Source organism: Bufo bufo, chromosome 6, assembly GCF_905171765.1.
Source record: "Bufo bufo chromosome 6, aBufBuf1.1, whole genome shotgun sequence".
NCBI lineage: Eukaryota > Metazoa > Chordata > Amphibia > Anura > Bufonidae > Bufo > Bufo bufo.
Window position 1 is genome coordinate 52,951,414 of NC_053394.1, and position 25,992 is coordinate 52,977,405.

The following is a 25,992-nucleotide window of genomic DNA, read 5'->3' on the forward strand; positions in this document are numbered from 1 at the left end:
AGTTTATTTCAACCGCAGTAAACAAATGACCGTATTTGTGGCCTAAATGTGACTGTCACCTATGCATGTGTAATCAAAGATGACCAGTAAATGAACACACGGTTTATTTCAACCGCAGTAAACAAATGGCCGTATTTGCGGCCAAAATGTGACTGTATTCTATGTACGTTAAATCCAAAATGAGCAGTATATGAACACACGGTTTATTTCAACCACAGTAAACGAATGGCCATATTTGTGGCCAAAATGTGACTGTCACCTATGCATGTGTAATCAAAGATGACCAGTATATGAACACACAGTTTATTTCAACCGCAGTAAACGAATGGCTGTATTTGTGGCCTTAATGTGATTGTATTCTTTGTACGTTAAATTCAAAATTAGCAGTATATGAACACACGGTTTTATTTCAACCGCAGTAAACGAATGGCCATATTTGTGGCCTAAATGTCACTGTCACGTATGCATGTGTAATCAAAGATGACCAGTATATGAACACACGGTTTATTTCAACCACAGTAAACGAATGGCCGTATTTGTGGCCTAAATGTGACTGTATTCTATGTACGTTAAATTCAAAATGAGCAGTATATGAACACACAGTTTATTTCAACCGCAGTAAACAAATGACCGTATTTGTGGCCTAAATGTGACTGTCACCTATGCATGTGTAATCAAAGATGACCAGTAAATGAACACACGGTTTATTTCAACTGCAGTAAACAAATGGCCGTATTTGCGGCCAAAATGTGACTGTATTCTATGTACGTTAAATCCAAAATGAGCAGTATATGAACACACGGTTTATTTTAACCACAGTAAACGAATGGCCGTATTTGTGGCCAAAATGTGACTGTCACCTATGCACGTGTAATCAAAGATGACCAGTATATGAACACATGGTTTATTTCAACCGCAGTAAACAAATGGCCGTATTTGCGACCAAAATGTGACTGTATTCTATGTACCTTAAATCCAAAATGAGCAGTATATGAACACACGGTTTATTTCAACCGCAGTAAACGAATGGCCGTATTTGTGGCCAAAATGTGACTGTCACCTATGCATGTGTAATCAAAGATGACCATTATATGAACACACGGTTTATTTCAACCGCAGTAAACGAATGGCTGTATTTGTGGCCTTAATGTGATTGTATTCTTTGTACGTTAAATTCAAAATTAGCAGTATATGAACACACGGTTTTATTTCAACCGCAGTAAACGAATGGCCATATTTGTGGCCTAAATGTCACTGTCACGTATGCATGTGTAATCAAAGATGACCAGTATATGAACACACAGTTTATTTCAACCACAGTAAACGAATGGCCGTATTTGTGGCCTAAATGTGACTGTATTCTATGTACGTTAAATTCAAAATGAGCAGTATATGAACACACAGTTTATTTCAACCGCAGTAAACAAATGACCGCATTTGTGGCCTAAATGTGACTATCACCTATGCATGTGTAATCAAAGATGACCAGTAAATGAACACACGGTTTATTTCAACCGCAGTAAACGAATGGCCGTATTTGTGGCCTAAATGTGACTGTCACCTATGCAAGTGTAATCAAAGATGACCAGTATATGAAAAAAAGATTTTTTTTAAACGCAGTAACCTAATGGCCGTATTTGTGGCCTAAATGTGACAGTCACTTATGCACGTGTAATCAAAGATGACCAGTATATGAAAAAAATATTTTTTTAAGCACAGTCAGCAAAAAAGCTGTATTTCTGGACTAGCAGACATGTAGGTATATAGTGCTGCACCAGCATGTCTGCATAAAATGGCTGCCGATTAGGTATTCATAGTGACAAACTGAAGTAAAAACAAAATGCGTTTTCAACAGAAGTTGGCTCAGGGCAGGCTTAAAAAAAACTGTGCACTGCACCCACAAAACACATTGGATTGAGATCGCTGAGTTATAAGGCAGTTCTTCTTAGTATTTATCCTTGATCTGTCCCTGACAGAAGCAGCATCCTCTCCCTACACTAAGAATAGCAGAGTGACGTGCAGCGCTACGTGACTCAGCCTTATATAGAGGCTGGGTCACATGCTGCAGTTGGCCAATAGTAGGCATGGCTGTGATGGCTTCTAAGGGTACACAGTTAAACGCTTGTTGATTGGCTGCTTTGCAGCCTTTCAAAAAGCGCCATAAAAATTGCCGAACACCGAACACAAACCCTTTACAGTTCGGGTTCGCTCAACTCTAATCAAGAGGCATCCTGCATTAAAATGTATATTACACAGTGTTTATCTGTGGAACATGCGAGCCTATGGGAAATGTATAATATGGAACTGCATGATATACAGTTACATGGCGGCCTTATGTTTGGCACACAGGTTGGAAATTTTTTTACACAAAATGGTAAATGTAAAGTATAACGTAAAAAGAGCCTGTACTGAATGGCATAGTCTACTATTGCACTAATCAATACAGAGGCATTCAGAAATAAATGTATATCACTCAGTATTAACATGAGCACCTATTGGTGACAAATGTAATGTATCATAGCAAAAAATTGCATACAGACAAAGTACACCTCAAGAAAAACATGGAAAGGGTATGATACAGTAAGCCCTAAAAAAATAGTAAATAAAAGTTAAAACAAATGCACCAAAATGTATGGAAATACAGCTAATTTTGTTTCCAGGAAGAAAATAAACAGCCAAAACTATAAAACAGAAATGTTAATGTTGTTGATTAGATCAGATCTCAATCTACTTAGCGTATGACTCCATGGTGAGGCTGGCCACATCCAGCCAAGTCACAACCACTAGAGATGAGTAAAGATTTGAAAAATTTTATCTGGTAGCTTTGCGGAAGTTCGCCAAGAATCGCTATAAATCAGGTATACCCAGGCCACTCTGCCTTACAGTATGGCCACACAGAGCGGCAGTGCTGAACTGCGTGGCCAATTAGACCAGCAGCTGCCTTTTATGTAATACTAAAGACTGCACTGTATAGTCGGTCTTCATTGTTAATAGCCACACTCCACCTTTAATGCACCTTTAAACAGGATCTGTACCCACTTATCCAAACCCAGCCCTCTCCTGCCCTACAGATAGGAGCCCTTCTTCTTCCATCTGCTTTTCCTCCTTTCCCACATCATCTAATATCAATGAGAATATGTCATCAGGAACATCTAGCTCCTCCTCTCTCTGCATATTGCTGACTTTTCTGGGATATGTAGACTTTGGAGGATGATTTGGAAGACAGAAAGCCATCAAAAGATGAGGTATTGGTATTAAATTACATATCTTAGTTTACAGCTGGTGTAGGAATAAGTAAATACAGGAATAAATAAATAAAACTGACGCAGAATAATTCTCCCTGCACTCTACCTGCAGTCTCCCTGCACTCTCCCTTCTCCAATATTCTTCTATTAAAAGTCTTCAGCAACACTGTCCTTAGCGCATAAGCGCTTGTCATGTCTCTCCCTATGCTCAGCTCACAGGACAATGACGGGATGAGTGTTGGCTATCTGCAGAATTGCTGGCTGTGCAGCATTATGGATTTGTTTCCGAGCTTGTCTCCTCTACACTTAACTCACAGTACAGACTATAACCTGTCAGAGGGTAATATAAATCGTGATGGTCTAGTGAAGTTAAGTATAGTCACAGATAACCATCCTTTAAAACTTAGCCTTTATTCATATGTCAAAATAAAAAAAATAGGCAAAATTATCTAACATAACACAAAACAAAAAAAATCCAATTTTGAAAGAGTCAATCCTCACAGTAGTGGGCGACAAAATGGCAGGGTCTCGTATGGTAAACGATGCTTGGGGGACTGTCCCTAAAGATGACCCTATCTTCATTCTGCCCTGCCTAGGATGGAATGGCCGCCCCGGAAGGGGCGATCCCGTGTCAGGAACCTCCTGGACGCCCTAGGATGGCCCTGATCGAGAAGTGTAGAACAAGCTATAGTTGACTCGTCTAGACTTTACCATGTAAAAATAAACGTACCAAAAATAATAAACAGTAACACAAATGGAAAAGATAGGTGCATATCAACTCCCATCAACAAGGGATGAGTCACGCGGTAGCTTAAAGAATACCACAGTTGTTTAGTGGTAATATTATATCTTTAGGGACAGTCCCCCAAGCATCGTTTTCCCACACGAGACCCTGCCATTTTGTCACCCACTACTGTGAGGATTGACTCAATTTTTTATTGTTTTGTGTTATGTTAGATAATTTTCCCTATTTGAGGTATTTTATGTTATTTTTCTTTTATTTAGACATATGAATAAAGGCGATTTTCGAGTAAAAAAAAAGAATGTAGAATATAACAAATATTCGAAGAATATTCTACAAAATATCAGCGAAATATCACAAATTTGAATATGACCCCTGCTGCTCATCACCATTGATGGTCAGTTCGCAGTGTTCGCCAGCGAACACATGCGGGCTGCATTTGGCTCACCCGTCCGGCGATGCACAGGTAAGCTTTTACCTGTGTCTGTGCAGGGAGCCGGTCTGAAATCAAATGCGGTCACCGGGAGCAGGCAGTTCCGAGAACAGCCGCTGGGGGCCTTCATCGGGCTGTTCTCGGAACTGCCTGCTCCCGGTGACCGCATTTGATTTCAGACCGCCTCCCGGCAAAGGCACAGGTAAGCGCTTACCTGTGCATTGCCGGATGGGTGAGTCAAGATGGCAGCCCGCATGTGTTCGCTGGTAAACACTGCGAACTGACCATCACTGCTCATCACTAATGTCCACAAGGGTTTGTGGTAGAATGATATGGCAATTTGATACTCTGCGGCTAGGCACCCCAGGGGGTTGAAACTTTATGTGGATTACTGATGATCACTATTGAGCATGATATATCTTGGACAGGTGAGGTCTGTAGACAAAAGGGGAAATGTCTGTTGTCAACAAGTTAAGGTGGTAATGAACACTCTTTATCCGTAATACAGTGGACCTCCAAATGTCTTTGATTTTTAGGGGGCATGCGAGGATTTTTTTTCCTCATCTCTTTCAGGGAACCACTAAGGGGGGAAATTATGGTATGGTCTATTACTTTTTTTTTAGAACCCATTTTATTGAAGAACATAAAGCAATTCACATATTTGTATAAGAGCTATCATGGTTTCAAAACATCTTCAAACATCTGCCCATAAGTACGGATGTAGTAGAGTGAACACTCATGCTTTATGAGACATGTTATCTAAACTAAATGCTTTAAGCCATCACCTTCAATTGTTTTTCAATGGCTTTTGTCTCAAGATAACGTGATGAGTTAAGAAATTTGAGTTAAGAGCTTGAGTGCTAACGCTGCTACATCTGTAAGATATACATGTTATATGAAGTAGGTCCTTAAATATAATTGTCATTTTTTGAGTTAACTTTTCCATTCACTTACCTTATTTTTAAAACATTTCTGTGCGTTGAACTTTTCAGTGTCTGCTAATATTTCTCCATTAGGTAGAAAAATGTAGACAAGGACATGAATAGTTGTTGATGTGTCTCCGCTTAATTTGAGATTTAAAGTGGCTTTTCCATGTATCTCTAGGACACACAAAACATTTGTGGTTGTAGAACATTATGATTGCATTTCAATGTAAAAATCTTTAATATTTTTGGATTCAAATTTAACATTGCTATCCACTAATTAAACCAGATTACAGAAAATCTACAGCATGTAGGTCAGGGAAGAATTAATTCCTGAACACAGCTTCTCAACCTTTATATATTAGGGTCTCATCCTCCAAACCATGATGATGCCAACCTGAGCCTCCATTGAAGTTCATGTCAAAATTCCAATTTCATCTCCATTTAACTTGTATTTGTCTCTAAATTCCCAAATAACTTTAAAATAGAAACCAGAGGAGTCAATTACATTGCCAAACCAAACGATTGTTGCAGCCAGGGAAAGCTCTCTCCAAAAATCAGAAAAGCAATGTTGTAAATAGAGATGAGCGAATTTTTCAAAAGTTCGATTTGGGCCGTTCGCCACATAAAAAAAAAAAATCGGTTCGATCCGAATTTATTCACCGTAAATCTTGTGTAAAAACGGCTATTTCCTGGCTGCAGAGAGCCTTTAAAATGGCGTAGAACACTGTGCCTTGCAGTAACATGCATAGGGAGTCTGCTGTGGTAGTGTCATTATACTGTGAAGACAGTATGACATGCAGATGACAGGCGTTCAGCTTCTGCGCTGTTGGATGAGTGCACGCATACTGTTGTCTCTTGCCAATCGCTTCAGTGATCGATTGCTGATGGAATGAGTGACAAGGAGTAGGAGGACGAGGAGCAGGAGCATCAGGACCGGTAGATGATAGGAAGGACAGACAGCTCCCTTCGGCTGAGGTGGTGGAGCCTTGACTGCCTGAAATGTGACTGTGTGCCACTGGGTGATGCAGAGGTTGCTGCGGCAGACTGGACCACCACATCAGAGCCATGGTTCTCCCAGGACACTGTATGGTGAGGCTGCATATGTTGACGCATGGCCGTGGTGCCAACATTGGCACTAGAGATAAGCAAATCGAATCCCACAAAGCGGAATTCGATTCGCCTAGAAGCTGAATTTCCTCGTGCTTCTTGTCAACGAATCGATTTAACCTGAAATAGTATAAATACAAAAAAATTTTAACTTACCTCCTCCATTTGCTCGCAACGGGCCGTCAGCCTCCATCTTGCTTGAAGATCTCGGCGTGATGACGTAATCTCTCGCTGCACGGGATTTTGGCCGAGATCTTCAAACAAGATGGAGGCGGCCGGCCCGTCGCGGGCAAATGGAGGCGGTAAGTTTGATTTTGTAAGTTTGAATTATTGTTAATTTTACACTCAGATGCCGCGATCATGTATGAACGCGATATCTGAGGATTACAATGATGGGGGTGCTATTGCAGTTCCCTGTCATTGCTTACGAAAAAATGTGCTTCGTGATGAAGTAATTCGTCACAAAGCGATTTTTTTTTTGTAAACTTCAGTAAAGCAGCCGAATCGAAATTTCAAAAAATTCGCTCATCTCTAATTGGCACCCTGGCCACGCTTCACCTTCTGCCCACAGATTCTACATATGGCCATGTTCATCTCCTCCGGCGGCATAACAAAAAACTGCCACACCGCCGCATAGGTGATTTTACCCCCAGCACTATGCACTGACTGACTGCTACCACCTCTGCCGCCGTGAACCCGTGCACCACTACTTCCTGGGTAGGTAGGCTCCTGCGAAGCAGGTGGTCTACCCCAGGGATGTTTGGCTACCGACCTCCAACTGCTGCCACCCTGCTGACTCCTGGCCACTCTAGCGACTTGCTGGCTCTGCTGCTGCCTGACGGACAAGCTGCCACCCTCTTCTCCCGATGATGAAGCCCCTTCGTCAGAGGGGGTGAAAACGTGACGACATAGGTTTGCTACGTCGCTCCTCCCTCCGACCGTTTTATCCCGCTGCACTATGCAAAACACGAGCCTCTCTATCGGAACCGTGGGACGCCCCCACCTTTGAGCCCTTTGTATTCTGCTGGACAGGACTCTCAGCGGATCCCCTGCATTTGTCCGCCTTGTCTGGCGGTGTATGCTTGCGGCCTGGCTCGCCCTCCTTCTGATATTTCGGTCTCGGCTGGGACCTGGTTACAGGTTTGAAGTTTGAAGTATCCTTTGCCTCCATGTTTGACCCCTCCTCCCCCATGCCCTGTTTAATCATTTTCTCGATCTCCCGCTTCGTCTATTCATCTATAGGGAATATGGGACAGAAGGTTAAAATTTCTCAACTTTATAAAGTGTTGCTTAAAAGTGTTGATTTAATAATACACGTTCTCCTAGACAAAAGGCTTGGCAAATTGATTGTCCGTGAATTTCCCTTGAAGATTGGGATAATATATCGGCAAATTTAAGTTTCGTTTCTTATCATTTTAATCACGTTTTGGATCAATTTAATCTATGTCACATCTTTATGACTTAATAAATGTGGTTTAACGGATATTACTAATTGTCCACGGTGTGATTTATCTGGGGTGGATCACTTGCATATGTTTTGGTCATGTTTAGAGTTGAAACAATATTGGGGGGCAATTTAAAATGGTATTATCCGGGAATTGAAATTGAGATACTGTTTACGGTGGAATGTATGGTACTGAATAACCTGACCAAGGTAGAATGTCCAAAATATAAAAGGATTCTTTTGGCGAGACTTGATTGCTAGGGTTTGGTTTTCTCGAAATACTCCAAGTATTACTTCATGGGTTAGCCTGGTTAATAAGATTAGGAGATATGAAAACCTTCTATATAAGCTAAGAAATACTGAGGAAAAATGGACTAAAATTTGGGGAGAATGAAAGTAGGTTTTCCTGCCTACACTCCCTCATTATCCCTCCCTTTTTCTCTTAAAAGTTGTGGGGGCGGGAGGGAGACGCATAACAAGGCAGCGGGTTGGTTGGGTATGAACAGGGGGGTAGGGTTTATTAGGGGGAAAAGATTATAATAATGTTTTGTTTTTGGTGAATTGTATTGTTTGAATTTCTAATAAATAAAAAAAAAGATGAGTAGCATATCACATACTGAGAGTTAAATGAGCAGGATTCCTCAGCATTGCAGAGTATTTTAGGAGAGGAGTGTGCTGATCTTCTTTAACCCATTAAGGCCCTATTTCACCTTAAAGACCCGGCCATTTTTTGCAAATCTGACCAGTGTCAATTTAAGTGGTGATAACTTTAAAACGCTTTGACTTATCCAGGCCATTCTGAGATTGTTTTTTCGTCAAATATTGTACTACAGTAGGTATTTTCGATATTGTATTTCTATCGCGAGCCCATCACGCTGGTGCTCGGCGCTGCAGCTTGTACTTGTCGCGCTGCCTGTCCCCGAGACCATCCGCAATGGGCTTGCGATGCATTCTCAAACTGTTGTTGCTACATGTAACCACGGGGTGGCGCTGGACAAAAACCATTGTGCGCATGTCGGCTTTTGTTCAGTCCTCCTCTGAGACCCCGGTTCGATCCCAGCCAAATCAGCCTGAGCGGGACATACATACTGATGTATTATTGCATTATGCATTATGATGGCAGTGTCTGAGGGATACTACAGGACTCACTATTATGGAAAAAATCTTTGCAAAATCACTGGAAATCTCCTCTGCTTGCGCAAATGTGCCGAGGGACTCTTCCTGGTATTTTGGGGGGGGGGGGGTGGTGGAGTCATTTGGTACATCTTCTCTCACATTATGATGGCAGTGTCTGAGGGATGGGTGCAGTCAGTACAGGGACAACTACTGTTCAATTCCGCTTTACCTGATACAGTGGCACCAATCAGTTGCAGTAATACTACAGGACTAAACTGTGATCGATTGGTGAAAATCAAATTTACTGCTTTACATATACTGTATGCCCTTCTTTAAGTAAATCTGCTGGTGGTCCAGCGGCAGCGTGTCAGCCTTGTAACACCTAGTGTCTAGGGTTCGATTCCCCTCTTAACTTTTTTTTTTTTTTTGTGTGTCTTTACTTAATAGAGTTCACTCCTGTATATTCGAGTACAGTCTGTACAGTACCTATACTCCTGCAGCCCTCACTATTATGGAAAAAATCTTCAGAGGCTGGGAGCGCGGGATTGAAGAGAAGGTGCTGGCAAGAGTCAGGACCTGTAGCCAGAGCTCATTGTCTCAGTGTCTGCAAGTGAGGAATCACGTAGCTCATTTGCTCCGTCTTAGATATGTGAAGTGGACTGCTTAATGCTTTGGGGGAGGGGGGGGGGGGTTAAATAATTTACAATGCAAATTGTAATATAGCACATGGAGCCTGGAGGGGGTTAATGTACTCACCTAAGTATTATCACACAGTGCATGCTGCAGACATGCGTCTAGCACGCAGAGCTGTCTTTTACTGGCTTGGGGATGTTTAAAGTGTTGCATGCATCCCAATGCTGGCATCCCGTTTATTTCTACTGAGACACACAGCCGCTATATCCCAATATGTCATGCGTGCGGGTCCCAGAATGCATGCAGGGTGCGTTCAGGGACCTGCACCAGCATGTCATATTGGGATAAAGTGGTTGTGTGTCTCAGTAGGAATAAATATGATACCAGCATTGTATAATAATAGTATAATTTTGTATTCTCCCAAAAAAAGCCAATAAAATCTACATTTCAAAGATACCTGTACCTTTGAGTATTTGTGTGTGTTTTTTTTTATTTATGTTTAATGTGTACAGTTTTATTTTGTATTCTCCACAAAAATCTAATAAAAGCTACATTTCTCCACAAAAAGCTAATAACATACAGTATTGTAATGTTGAATTACAATAGAATGATACTTGTGCTGTAGGCATACTCTGCCAGTTGGGGTTTGGAGCTAGTTTACAGGCACCCCCCATGGTGCCAATTCTCCTCCCTCCTTGGCTCTCAGGTTGCAATGTGAATAGAGTGGGGGGAGGGGAACTGTAATTTAAGCTTGCTGATGGAGCCAGAGCTGTGAGAAAAAGGAAAACAAATTCTGTTACAGTACTGTAGGCAGGCCACAACTGTAGCACTGAAAGGTGTCCCTCTCACCCATCTCACTGCACCTCTGACACCACCAATGTATCAAAGTCCAGTGCCCTTCACATCTGGCACACCCTTGGATTCTATGGCCACCCCAGCCAGAAGCAATCAAAGTCCAGTGCCCTTCACATACGGCACACCCTTGGATTCTATGGCCACCCCAGCCAGAAGCAATCAAAGTCCAGTGCCCTTCACATCTGGCACACCCTTGGATTCTATGGCCACCCCAGCCAGAAGCAATCAAAGTCCAATGCCCTTCACATCTGGCACACCCTTGGATTCTATGGCCACCCCAGCCAGAAGCTATCCAAGGCCAGTGTCCTTGACATACCCAACGACAAGCGCTATAGGCAGCAGGGTATCGTCGGTGGCAAGGAGTAGAAAGACAATGTCTCCATTGCCAGACTATGCCCTCCCAGTCATAACCGAAGAGGATACAGCCCTTATAGTGCTGCATTCTCTCAACAAACCGGGGAATATGGCCCGGCTTGTTTTGAAACATTTAATCTCATGGGAGCAATACCAGCAATGGACCAAGAGGGTTAATTTTGATGGGGATAATCACAAACCGGGAATCCCTGCAAATTTGAAAGCAACCATTCTTGACTTTGTCCACCAAAGATTCCTAGGGGACAATGTTCAAGCTTGTAGGGACAAAGGTAATGAATTCCTACGGATGTCTCGAGAATGCCCTTGGAAAAAGTTGCAATTAAGAGTTACAATGTTAAATAATACAGTAGCATGTAATGTACAGTAGTTAATGTGCTGTGAACACTGCAGAAATAAACTATACATTATATGTGAAAAAAAACTAGTGCCTTTTGTGTTTGTTTGAACTTCAGTAAAGTAGAATATTGTGCACTGATCTGTACTGTACAGTACTGTACCATTTTTCTCTGCTGTTGGATGGTGTGGGTGAGAGGGACACCTTTCAGTGCTACAGTTGTGGCCTGCCTACAGTACTGTAACAGAATTTGTTTTCCTTTTTCTCACAGCTCTGGCTCCATCAGCAAGCTTAAATTACAGTTCCCCTCCCCCCACTCTATTCACATTGCAACCTTGAGAGCCAAGGAGGGAGGAGAATTGGCACCATGGGGGGTGCCTGTAAACTAGCTCCAAACCCCAACTGGCAGAGTATGCCTACAGCACAAGTATCATTCTATTGTAATTCAACATTACAATACTGTATGTTATTAGCTTTTTGTGGAGAAATGTAGCTTTTATTAGATTTTTGTGGAGAATACAAAATAAAACTGTACACATTAAACATAAATAAAAAAAAACACACACAAATACTCAAAGGTACAGGTATCTTTAAAATGTAGCTTTTATTGGCTTTTTTTGGGAGAATACAAAATTATACTATTATACAATGCTGGTATCATATTTATTGCTACTGAGACACACAACCACTTTATCCCAATATGACATGCTGGTGCAGGTCCCTGAACGCACCCTGCATGCATTCTGGGACCCGCACGCATGACATATTGGGATATAGCGGCTGTGTGTCTCAGTAGAAATAAATGGGATGCCAGCATTGGGATGCATGCAACACTTTAACCACCTCCGGACCGCTGTACGCACAGACGCGTCCTGGAGGTGGTTGATTCATTCCGAGTGGACGCATATACGCGTCATCTCGCGAGACGCGAGACTTCCTGTGAACGCGCGCACACAGGCGCGCGCGCTCACAGGAACGGAAGGTAAGAGAGTTGATCTCCAGCCTGCCAGCGGCGATCGTTCGCTGGCAGGCTGGAGATGTGTTTTTTTTAACCCCTAACAGGTATATTAGACGCTGTTTTGATAACAGCGTCTAATATACCTGCTACCTGGTCCTCTGGTGGTCCCCTTTGTTTGGATCGACCACCAGAGGACACAGGTAGCTCAGTAAAGTAGCACCAAGCACCACTACACTACACTACCCCCCCCCCCCCCCGTCACTTATTAACCCCTTATTAGCCCCTGATCACCCCATATAGACTCCCTGATCACCCCATATAGACTCCCTGATCACCCCCCTGTCATTGATTACCCCCCTGTCATTGATCAACCCCCTGTAAAGCTCCATTCAGATGTCCGCATGATTTTTACGGATCCACTGATAGATGGATCGGATCCGCAAAACGCATCCGGACGTCTGAATGAAGCCTTACAGGGGCATGATCAATGACTGTGGTTATCACCCCATATAGACTCCCTGATCACCCCCCTGTCATTGATCACCCCCCTGTCATTGATTACCCCCCTGTAAAGCTCCATTCAGACGTCCGCATGATTTTTACGGATCCACTGATAGATGGATCGGATCCGCAAAACGCATCCGGACGTCTGAATGAAGCCTTACAGGGGCATGATCAATGACTGTGGTGATCACCCCATATAGACTCCCTGATCACCCCCCTGTAAAGCTCCATTCAGATGTCCGCATGATTTTTACGGATCCACTGATAGATGGATCGGATCCGCAAAACGCATCCGGACGTCTGAATGAAGCCTTACAGGGGCATGATCAATGACTGTGGTTATCACCCCATATAGACTCCCTGATCACCCCCCTGTCATTGATTACTCCCTGTCATTGATCACCCCCCTGTAAAGCTCCATTCAGACGTCCGCATGATTTTTACGGATCCACTGATAGATGGATCGGATCCGCAAAACGCATACGGACGTCTGAATGAAGCCTTACACGGGTGTGATCAATGACTGTGGTTATCACCCCATATAGACTCCCTGATCACCCCCCTGTCATTGATCACCCCCCTGTCATTGATCACCCCCCTGTCATTGATCACCACCCCTGTCATTGATCACCCCCCCTGTCATTGATCACCCCCCCTGTCATTGATCACCCCCCCTGTCATTGATCACCCCCCCTGTCATTGATCACCCCCCCTGTCATTGATCACCCCCCTGTCATTGATCACCCCCCTGTCATTGATCACCCCCCTGTCATTGATCAACCCCCCTGTCATTGATCACCCCCCTGTAAGGCTCCATTCAGACATTTTTTTGGCCCAAGTTAGCGGAATTATTATTTTTTTTTCTTACAAAGTCTCATATTCCACTAACTTGTGACAAAAAATAAAATCTCACATGAACTCACCATACCCCTCACGGAATCCAAATGCGTAAAAAATTTTAGACATTTATATTCCAGACTTCTTCTCACGCTTTAGGGCCCCTAGAATGCCAGGGCAGTATAAATACCCCACATGTGACCCCATTTCGGAAAGAAGACATTCCCAGGTATTCCGTGAGGGGCATATTGAGTCCATGAAAGATTGAAATTTTTGTCCCAAGTTAGCGGAACGGGAGACTTTGTGAGAAAAAAATAAAAAATATCAATTTCCGCTAACTTGTGCCAAAAAAAAAAAATTTCTATGAACTCGCCATGCCCCTCATTGAATACCTTGGGGTGTCTTCTTTCCAAAATGGGGTCACATGTGGGGTATTTATACTGCCCTGGCATTCTAGGGGCCCCAAAGCGTGAGAAGAAGTCTGGTATCCAAATGTCTAAAAATGCCCTCCTAAAAGGAATTTGGGCCCCTTTGCGCATCTAGGCTGCAAAAAAGTGTCACACATCTGGTATCGCCGTACTCAGGAGAAGTTGGGGAATGTGTTTTGGGGTGTCATTTTACATATACCCATGCTGGGTGAGATAAATATCTTGGTCAAATGCCAACTTTGTATAAAAAAATGGGAAAAGTTGTCTTTTGCCAAGATATTTCTCTCACCCAGCATGGGTATATGTAAAAAGACACCCCAAAACACATTCCCCAACTTCTCCCGAGTACGGAGATACCAGATGTGTGACACTTTTTTGCAGCCTAGGTGGGCAAAGGGGCCCATATTCCAAAGAGCACCTTTCGGATTTCACTGGTCATTTACCTACTTACCACACATTAGGGCCCCTGGAAAATGCCAGGGCAGTATAACTACCCCACAAGTGACCCCATTTTGGAAAGAAGACACCCCAAGGTATTCCGTGAGGGGCATGGCGAGTTCCTAGAATTTTTTATTTTTTGTCACAAGTTAGTGGAAAATGATGATTTTTTTTTTTTTTCATACAAAGTCTCATATTCCACTAACTTGTGACAAAAAATAAAAACTTCCATGAACTCACTATGCCCATCAGCGAATACCTTGGGGTCTATTCTTTCCAAAATGGGGTCACTTGTGGGGTAGGTTTAATGCCCTGGTATTTTAGGGGCCCAAATGTGTGGTAAGGAGTTTGAAATCAAATTCTGTAAAAAATGACGAGTGAAATCCGAAAGGTGCTCTTTGGAATATGGGCCCCTTTGCCCACCTAGGCTGCAAAAAAGTGTCACACATCTGGTATCTCCGTACTCAGGAGAAGGTGGGGAATGTGTTTTGGGGTGTCATTTTACATATACCCATGCTGGGTGAGATAAATATCTTGGTCAAATGCCAACTTTGTATAAAAAAATAGGAAAAGTTGTCTTTTGCCAAGATATTTCTCTCACCCAGCATGGGTATATGTAAAAAGACACCCCAAAACACATTCCCCAACTTCTCCCGAGTACGGAGATACCAGATGTGTGACACTTTTTTGCAGCCTAGGTGGGCAAAGGGGCCCATATTCCAAAGAGCACCTTTCGGATTTCACTGGTCATTTACCTACTTACCACACATTAGGGCCCCTGGAAAATGCCAGGGCAGTATAACTACCCCACAATTGACCCCATTTTGGAAAGAAGACACCCCAAGGTATTCCGTGAGGGGCATGGCGAGTTCCTAGAATTTTATATTTTTTGTCACAAGTTAGTGGAAAATGATGATTTTTTTTTTTTTTTTTTTTTTCATACAAAGTCTCATATTCCACTAACTTGTGACAAAAAATAAAAACTTCCATGAACTCACTATGCCCATCAGCGAATACCTTGGGGTCTATTCTTTCCAAAATGGGGTCACTTGTGGGGTAGGTATAATGCCCTGGTATTTTAGGGGCCCAAATGTGTGGTAAGGAGTTTGAAATCAAATTCTGTAAAAAATGACGAGTGAAATCCGAAAGGTGCTCTTTGGAATATGGGCCCCTTTGCCCACCTAGGCTGCAAAAAAGTGTCACACATCTGGTATCTCCGTACTCAGGAGAAGGTGGGGAATGTGTTTTGGGGTGTCATTTTACATATACCCATGCTGGGTGAGATAAATATCTTGGTCAAATGCCAACTTTGTATAAAAAAATGGGAAAAGTTGTCTTTTGCCAAGATATTTCTCTCACCCAGCATGGGTATATGTAAAAAGACACCCCAAAACACATTCCCCAACTTCTCCTGAGTACGGAGATACCACATGTGTGGCACTTTTTTGCAGCCTAGGTGGGCAAAGGGGCCCATATTCCAAAGAGCACCTTTTGGATTTCACTGGTCATTTACCTACTTACCACACATTAGGGCCCCTGGAAAATGCCAGGGCAGTATAACTACCCCACAAGTGACCCCATTTTGGAAAGAAGACACCCCAAGGTATTCCGTGAGGGGCATGGCGAGTTCCTAGAATTTTTTATTTTTTGTCACAAGTTAGTGGAAAATGATGATTTTTTTTTTTTTTTTTCATACAAAGTCTCATATTCCACTAACTTGTGACAAAAAATAAAAACTTCCATGAACTCACTATGCCCATCAGCGAATACCTTGGGGTCTCTTCTTTCCAAAATGGGGTCACTTGCGGGGTAGTTATACTGCCCTGGCATTCTAGGGGCCCAAATGTGTGGTAAGGAGTTTGAAATCAAATTCTGTAAAAAATGACGAGTGAAATCCAAAAGGTGCTCTTTGGAATATGGGCCCCTTTGCCCACCTAGGCTGCAAAAAAGTGTCACACATCTGGTATCTCCGTATTCAGGAGAAGTTGGGGAATGTGTTTTGGGGTGTCTTTTTACATATACCCATGCTGGGTGAGAGAAATATCTTGGCAAAAGACAACTTTTCCCATTTTTTTATACAAAGTTGGCATTTGACCAAGATATTTATCTCACCCAGCATGGGTATATGTAAAATGACACCCCAAAACACATTCCCCAACTTCTACTGAATACGGAGATACCAGATGTGTGACACTTTTTTGCAGCCTAGGTGGGCAAAGGGGCCCACATTCCAAAGAGCACCTTTCGGATTTCACTCGTCATTTTTTACAGAATTTGATTTCAAACTCCTTACCACACATTTGGGCCCCTAGAATGCCAGGGCAGTATAACTACCCCACAAGTGACCCCATTTTGGAAAGAAGAGACCCCAAGGTATTTTGTGATGGGCATAGTGAGTTCATGGAAGTTTTTATTTTTTGTCACAAGTTAGTGGAATATGAGACTTTGTAAGAAAAAAAAATAAAAATAAAAAATCATCATTTTCCGCTAACTTGTGACAAAAAATAAAAATTTCTATGAACTCACTATGCCCATCAGCGAATACCTTAGGGTGTGTACTTTCCGAAATGGGGTCATTTGTGGGGTGTTTGTACTGTCTGGGCATTGTAGAACCTCAGGAAACATGACAGGTGCTCAGAAAGTCAGCGCTGCTTCAAAAAGCGGAAATTCACATTTTTGTACCATAGTTTGTAAACGCTATAACTTTTACCCAAACCATTTTTTTTTTACCCAAACATTTTTTTTTTATCAAAGACATGTAGAACAATAAATTTAGAGCAAAATTTATATATGGATGTCGTTTTTTTTGCAAAATTTTACAACTGAAATTGAAAAATGTCATTTTTTTGCAAAAAAATCGTTAAATTTCGATTAATAACAAAAAAAGTAAAAATGTCAGCAGCAATGAAATACCACCAAATGAAAGCTCTATTAGTGAGAAGAAAAGGAGGTAAAATTCATTTGGGTGGTAAGTTGCATGACCGAGCAATAAATGGTGAAAGTAGTGTAGGTCAGAAGTGTAAAAAGTGGCCTGGTCTTTCAGGGTGTTTAAGCACTGGGGGCTGAGGTGGTTAAACATCCCCAAGCCAGTAAAAGACAGCTCTGCGTGCTAGACGCATGTCTGCAGCATGCACTGTGTGATAATACTTAGGTGAGTACATTAACCCCCTCCAGGCTCCATGTGCTATATTACAATTTGCATTGTAAATTATTTAACCCCCCCCCTCCCCCAAAGCATTAAGCAGTCCACTTCACATATCTAAGACGGAGGTGTTAAATACGGCATTGTTATGCAAATGAGCTACGTGATTCCTCACTTGCAGACACTGAGACAATGAGCTCTGGCTACAGGTCCTGACTCTTGCCAGCACCTTCTCTTCAATCCCGCGCTCCCAGCCTCTGAAGATTTTTTCCATAATAGTGAGGGCTGCAGGAGTATAGGTACTGTACAGACTGTACTCGAATATACAGGAGTGAACTCTATTAAGTAAAGACACACAAAAAAAAAAAAAGTTAACAGGGGAATCGAACCCTAGACACTAGGTGTTACAAGGCTGACACGCTGCCGCTGGACCACCAGCAGTTTTACTTGTTCATATGCCCAAGAAATTGACACACTCTTCTGCAGCCACAGTAGTACTGTAGTGTGACGACAAATAGAAAACAAAGCGTGCATGACACCTAGCGGTGAAAGTGATTTAGGCAGGAATCCAGAGGGAAAAAAAAAATTAATGAGCGACACAGCTCGGTGCTGTCTCACGCGACAGGGCTCACAGAGGGTCAATATCGCCGATGCAAACCCAGTTTTATGCACAATCTCGCGATCACCTACTGTACATGACACTGGTAAAATAAAGTTTAAAAAAAATAGTTTTTATTTATTAAAAAATACCAAATTTACCAAAATTTTTTTAAAAATTGCAAATTTCCAAGTTTTAATTTCTCTACTTCTATAATACATAGTAATACCTCCAAAAATAGTTATTACTTGATGTGACGGACTGAACCGTCACTGGGGCTGCTGGAGGAGCCTGAGGGCTAGCCTCCTTCCTACAGACTATGGACCGAGAACAATGGAGACCCCCTCAGACCTTTTGGGGTTACAAGGAACTATGAACCCTGATTTATGGGAGCCCAGTCTCCATCCCCCAGCGGCAGTGTGATATGCAGGGAATTGGGAGCCCAGTCTCCATTCTCCAGCGGCCGTGTGATATACAGGGAATTGGGAGCCCAGTCTCCATTCCCCAGCGGCAGTGTGATATGCAGGGAATTGGGAGCCCAGTCTCCATTCCCCAGCGGCCGTGTGATATGCAGGGAATTGGGAGCCCAGTCTCCATCCCCCAGCGGCAGTGTAATATGCAGGGAATTGGGAGCCCAGTCTCTATCCCCCAGCGGCAGGCTGAGTTACAGGGGGCAGAGACAGTCGGTCTTGTCCCCCAGCAGCAGAGGGTTTTATTGGGAGAGGAGAGCTTTGTCCTTCCACCCCAGCGGCAGAGTGTCCAGCAGGGAATAGAGAGCCCAGTCTCCTTTGCCCAGCAGCAGGACACTGAATTGGGAGCGGAGACGGTTGGTCGCCCTCCCCAGCGGCTGGAAGTATGTATGGGAGAGGAGCTTGTTACCCCCTCACCCCAGCGGCAGCTTAACATACCAGGGGGAGACAGTAAGCCCCACAACAGTGGAGATGGGACCGAGGTCTCTCCACCGACCCTACAGGGATGCTGGGCAGTCGGCCCAGATCCCCAACGGCAGCTGGATTTTCAGGGAGTAGGGACAGTCGGTCCTGCTCCCCAGCGGCAGTATGTTTTGCAGGGAGAGAAGAGCATCGTCTTCATTCCCCAGCGGCAGTGTACCTTGAAGGGAGAGCAGACAACTGGTTTCTCTCCCCAACCACAGGGGGACAGCACCCCTGACTCCGATGGTGCAGATGGGACCGCAGTCTCTGCACCAGGCCTACTGGGATGCTGGATGGCCGGTACAGATCCCCCACCAACCCCGCAGGAATGCCAGGAGGAGGAGGTAAGCGCTCCATCCTCTCCACAGCTGATCCGCAACAAGGTCCTGGGGGTAGGATTCCATGACCCCATCCCAGCGGAAGAGCTGGCATCTGGGCAGAGTGCAGTTGGCCTCTACCCTCCCCTATCCTCTTGTCCAGAGCCTGACTCCCAACTGGCTACCCCAGCGGAAGAGCTGGCATCTGGGCAGAGCGCAGTCGGCCTCTGCCCACCAAGTACCTATAACTCCAAGCTAGAGAACAACAATGAAGCAAGGAGTAGCAGATGCCCACTTAACAGCTGGGGACATATAGAACAGAGCCAGGCCCCAGAGTTCAACAGGACCAGTGTTTGTTTATGGGTGGGCTACTCGACTAACTTAGGCACCGACCGACAGGAGGTCAGGTACCTGGTTAGTCTACTGTTGGGAGGGGAGAAATGTGATGGACTGAACCGTCACTGGGGCTTCTGGAGGAGCCTGAGGGCTAGCCTCCTTCCTACAGACTATGGACCGAGAACAATGGAGACCCACTCAGACCTTTTGGGGTTACAAGGAACTATGAACCCTGATTTATGTGTGTAATTTATATGCCACATATTTCCTATGGCCCATTAAAAAGGCATGGTGTGGATTCAGCAACACAAAAAGGGTTAACTCTGCACTGAGACTCCCACTGATTGTGTTAGTGATGGGATTAAGATAGTTGATTATAATAGCAGCCGACTCCTATGATACACTCAGGAGATAATCCCATCACATGTGTCTCCTCGTCCCCTATTCATTCATTATGGAGAGGGTGAAGATATCTGTTTGCATGTTAATTGTTGATTGCATCAAAGACAATGCCAGTGTGTTTGTTAATTGCGTCACAGACAATGCCATTGTGTTTGTTGAATAGGGTTAGTTTTGTGTTTAAACTGTACAGAATTGGCTGCTATGTCATGTCCTCAGTATGTCATGTGTATATAAGTCAATGCTGTGTGTTCAATAAAGAGTTCCTGTTTTACCATTTACCATGTTGAGGCTGGTGTTTGGGTAACTGATCTACACTGGGGGATTGCTATACGCTGAAGATTTGCTATACTCCCCTGGCATAACTACTAGCTCTTGTAAGAGCTGTTCCTGCTCTCGGGATTAAGGAGAGGTTCACCCACTGGAGCCTGGAGCCTTGTCGTAGGTCCAGGGTGGGTAGGAGATGGTGAGACCTCAACCAAGCTTCGGCGGTTCGTGAGGTCTGCAGCGCTTACAGTGTCAAGTGGAGTGCTTGGGGACCTCGGGAAGCACTAGGAGCATCTATCAACGGAGGTACCCGGTCGGGTGCTAGGAGATCCATTACACTTTACATTCCCTATATGTCTACTTCATGTTTGGATCATTTTGGGAATGATATTTTATTTTTTAGGAATGTTACAAGGCTTATCAGTTAAGTTAAAATCTTTAAAAATTTTCAAAAACCCAAATTTTAGGGATCAGTTCAGGTCTGAAGTCACTTTGCAAGGCTTATATAATTGAAACCACCCAAAAATGACCGCATTCTATAAACTACACCCCTCAAGGTATTCAAAACTGATTTTACAAACTTTGTTAACCCTTTAGGTGTTCCACAAGAATTAATGGAAAAATAGAGATACAATTTCAAAATTTCACTTTTTTGGCAGATTTTCCATTTTAATAATTTTTTTCCAGTTACAAAGAAAGGGTTAACAGCCAAACCAAACACCCCATATGTGGTTGTAAACCGCTGTACGGGCACACGGCAGGGCGCAGAAGGAAAGGAATGCCATACGGTTTTTGGAAGGCAGATTTTGCTGGACTGTTTTTTTTTTACACCATGTCCCATTTGAAGCCCCCCTGATGCACTCCTAGAGTAGAAACTACAAAAAAGTGTCCCCATTTTAGAAACTATGGGATAGGGTGGCAGTATTGTTGGTACTAGTTTAGGGTACATATGATTTTTGGTTGCTCTATATTACACTTTTTGTGAGGCAAGATAACAAGAAATAGCTGTTTTGGCACCATTTTTATTTATTGTAATTTACAACATTCATCTGACAGGTTAGATCATGTGATATTTTTATAGACCAGGTTGTCACGGATGCGGCGATACCTAATATGCATACTTTTTTTATTTATGTAAGTTTTACACAATGATTTCTTTTTTGAAGCAAACAAAATCATGTTTTAGTGTTTCCATAGTCTGAGAGCCATAATTTTTTCAGTTTTTGGGCGATTACCTTGGGTAGTATATGATTTTTGCGGGATGAGATGACGGTTTTATTGGCACTATTTTGGGTTGCGTGTGACTTTTTGATCGCTTGCTATTACACTTTTTGTGATGTAAGGTAACAAAAATGGTTTATTTAGCACAGTTTTTATATAAAAATTTTTACGGTGTTAGCTAATATAGTGCTATAATCTTTTTTTCAATATTTGAAATTTTTTTCCAATCTGAACTTCAGATTAGAAAAAAATGACAACTATTAGACAAAGAAGATTATAGCACTATATTAGCTAAATTGCTCTACATTCGTTTTTTTTTTTTCGAATATTCGCTATATTGCTATATATATTCTTGTTTTAGAATATTACGAATATTCGAAAAAAAAAGAATATATTCGATATAGTGCTATATATTAGTTTTTTAGAATATTCATAATTTTTCCCATTTAAAGTCATGATTCCTCCCTGCTTCTTGCTTGTGGGCCAATGAGTCATTGGCCCACAAGCAAGAAGCAGGGAGGAATCATGTTTTTACTTGGCAATTGAAAAATTTGCAATAAAAATTCGCATTACGAAAATTCTCAAAAAAAAATCTCGAATATTCGAAAGTACGAATATATATCAGTATATTCTAAATATTCGTGAATTTTTGAATTACGTATATTCGCGATAAAAATTCGAATATTCGTGATCAACACTACTAATAAGCCCTTTTTTCCCCCACTAATACAAACAAAAAAAAGACTTTAGAACATGTAACTTCCCCACTGAATGGACAAATCTATTTTTTCTTTTTGCACTAATACGCACCACAAAAGGCTTTAGAACATATAACTGCACCGCTGAACGGCAAATATATTTTTTCTTTTTCCACTAATACACGCCAGAAAAGGCTTTAGAACATATAACTGCACCACTGAACGGCAAATATATTTTAACATTTTCCACTAATACACGCCACAAAAGGCTTTAGAACTAGAGTTGAGCGGACACCTGGATGTTCGGTTCAACGGGTTCGGCCGAACTATACAAAAAAGTTCGAGTTCGGGACCCGAACGCCATTGAAGTCAATTGGGACCCGAACTTTTGAGCACTAAAATGGCTGTAAAAATGTCATGGAAAGGGCTAGAGGGCTGCAAATGGCATCGAAATGTGGTTAAGAGCATAGCAAGTGTGGATAGGGAAATGACTTAAAATAACATAAAATACGTAAAAATAAAAAATAATAATCTTGATCTAGGAGGACGAGGTCCATATGGAGTAGGAGGTTGAGGAGGCGGTGGATGTGGCGGTGTATGTGGAAGCGGTGGTGGAGGAGGAGGTAGCCTACACTGCTTTTTGGTTTTACATTTTTTTTTATTTTTTTTTAATTAGGGTACACCCCAAAGGAAATATAACCTGTGATAACCCCCTCCAGTCATGCTAAACACATTCAGACAATACACTGGCTGCAGGGCAGGCCAGCACCTCCAAGGCGTAAAGGGCAAGCTCAGGCCATGTGCCCGATTTGGAGACCCAGAAGTTGAAGGGGGCAGACCCGTCATTCAGTACGATTAGGCATGTGCACACATACTGCTCCACCATGTTGCTGAAAAGCTGCCTCCTGCTAAGACGTCCCATATCAGCTGGTGATGCTGGTTGTTGTGGCGTGCTGACAAAGCTTTTCCACATTTCGGCCATGCTAAGCCTGCCTTCTGAGGTGCTGGCGGTGCCCCAGCTGCGTTGGCGACCTCTTCCTCTGCCTTCGCCTTGTGCTTCCACTGTGCCCCCGCTGTCAGGTGGGAATGCCACTAGCAGCGCGTCTACCAGCGTGAGCTTGTACTCACACATCTTACGATCACGCTCCAGTGACGGAATTAAGCACGGTACGTTGTCCTTGTAACGTGGATCCAGCAGCGTGGCCACCCAGTAATCAGCACAAGTTAGAATGTGGGCAACTCGGCGGTCGTTGCGGAGACACTGCAGCATGTAATCGCTCATGTGTGCCAGGCTGCCCAGAGGCAATGAAAAGATGTCCTCTGTGGGAGGTGTATCGTCTGTGTCGTCTCTATCCCCGCAGCCACACACCAGTGATGGCCATGAGCTGGTCTGGGTGCCACCCTGCTGTGAACATGGTTCCTCCTCCTTTATCTCCTCCTCCTCATCCTCCACCTCGTCATTCTCCAGAACTGTGACCTGGCTGGACAATTGAGTACTGGTGTAAAGGTCACGTCCACACACACACAGGGGGAAGGATAGTGACCACTGTGCTCCACCCTCACCCCTGGCCCTGCCTACTTGCCTCATGAGTCCTGATGACAGGGGACAACTGGACGACAGTCCCTAACTTAGGATATGTGCACGGAAGACAGACAAGACAAAATACGGAACATGAACGGACCGGGTCAGAACCAAGAGAGCTACGCAGTACAAAGGATTAAGCAAAGAATGGTCAGGAGAAGCCGGGGTCAAATACCAGGAGAGCAGAGAAGTACAAGAGGAGTCCTAAGAGAGTAGTCAGGTGGGAGCCGAGGTCACAATACCAGTACGGATGCGCAGTACAGGAGGAGCAGGCAAAATGATCGTCAGGGAACAGGATCAGGTAAGCTTTCAGTAGTCCAACAAACAGCCAGGAACCTAGAAATTAACAGGCAACCTGTGGCCAGCAGGCTGCCTGTATTTATAGTGGGGAGTGAGGGTCTGACCGACAGACCAACCAGTCGAGCACCAAGTGATCAGCTCGGCGCTCAAGGTAGACTAGAAGCAGGGAGCCACCCAGCTAGTAAAGCTAAGCAACAGGTCTGCGGGCAATGGGGGACCGAGTGCACCTTTGGAACCCCGTGACAGTACCCCCCCCCCCTTTACGAGGGGCCACCGGACCCAAGACTTCAGGTGATGGCTTTTCAGGATGTTCCAAATGAAATTTATGAACAAGTCTAGGAGCATGAACCTCCCTGGCAGAAACCCAAGATCTCTCTTCAAGACCATACCCCTTCCAGTGAATCAGGTACTGCAAGGAATTACGCACCTTCCTGACATCCACTATCTTAGACACCACATACTCGACAGCATCATTAACAAGAACCGGCGGAGGCAAGGCTTTCGATGGTACTACCGGTTCAAAATACTTTTTAAGTAGAGATTTATGGAACACATTATGAATGTGGAATGACTCGGGCAGCTCCAACCTAAAAGATACCGGGTTAATCACTTCCGTGATCTTATATGGTCCAATAAAACGAGGAGCAAACTTTCTAGAAGCTACCTTGAGAGATAGATTCTTGGAGGACAACCATACTTTATCCCCAACATTGAAAGTTCACCCCCCTTGAACATCTCCTATCAGCCTTGAGTTTTTGAGAATTTTGAGCCTTTTCTAGGTTCGATTGAACCCGGGCCCAAACTGTGCACAGTTCGGAGGAGAGTTTATCCGCTTCAGGGTTAGAGGAGGAGACGTACGACCCAGAATGAAAACGGGGATGAAAACCATGGTTACAAAAGAAAGGGGAGACCCCAGCAGAAGAATTGACACGGTTATTCAAAGCAAATTCAGCCAACGGAAGGAATTTGACCCATAATTGCTGTTCATCAGCAACATACGACCTCAGGAATTGTTCCACAGACTGATTAAGGCGTTCAGTCTGCCCATTACTCTGAGGATGGTAGGCGGAAGAAAAAGACAATGAAATTTTACATCTTTGACAGAAGGCCCTCCAGAATTTGGACACAAACTGCACACCCCTGTCAGAAACAATGTTTTCCGGGATGCCATGTAAACGAACAATCTCTCTCACAAAAATAGACGCCAGGGTTTTAGCATTCGGGAGTTTAGACAGGGGAATGAAATGAACCATCTTGCTAAACCTATCGACTACTACCCTCCGCCAGCGGTAGGTCAGTTATAAAGTCCATCGAGATATGGGACCAGGGTCTACTGGGAATGGGTAGGGGTCATAGGTTACCAGCAGGGCGAGTCCTAGGTGTCTTAGACCTGGCACAAACCTCACAGGCTGACACGTAGGACTTGACATCCCTGGTCAGAGTGGGCCACCAATAAGATCTAGAAATCAGATCCTTAGTGCCCTCAAAACCCGGATGTCCACAAAAGGCAGAATCGTGACACTCCCCCAACAGCTGGAAACGAAATTGTACGGGAACAAACAACTTATCTGTTGGGGTGGATGCCTTTTTTAAGGTTTCAAATGAAGAGATGGCCTTGGTAGACCAATTCTCCAAATCCGCCCCTTTCTTAGTAAGGTCGGTCAATGGCTTAGCAATTACAGAAAAATTTATGATAAATTTACAATAGTAATTAGCGAAACCCAAAAACCGTTGTAAAGCCTTTAAGGATGAAGGCCTTACCCATTCCTTAATTGCTAAAACCTTACCAGGATCCATCTTAAAGGCGTGAGGAGTCAAAACATGC

At 43.5% G+C, this 25,992-nt stretch overlaps 1 protein-coding gene across 1 annotated transcript in view; it reads right to left on the reverse strand.

The window, feature by feature from the left end:
- LOC121004844 (alpha-2-macroglobulin-like) overlaps positions 1–25,992 on the reverse strand; it is a 176,895-nt gene that overhangs the window by 95,264 nt on the left and 55,639 nt on the right. Inside the window, exon 14 of the mRNA XM_040437236.1 lies at positions 5,375–5,520. Coding sequence (XP_040293170.1) covers positions 5,375–5,520 — 146 coding nt within the window. The remainder of the gene's footprint in view (positions 1–5,374; positions 5,521–25,992) is intronic.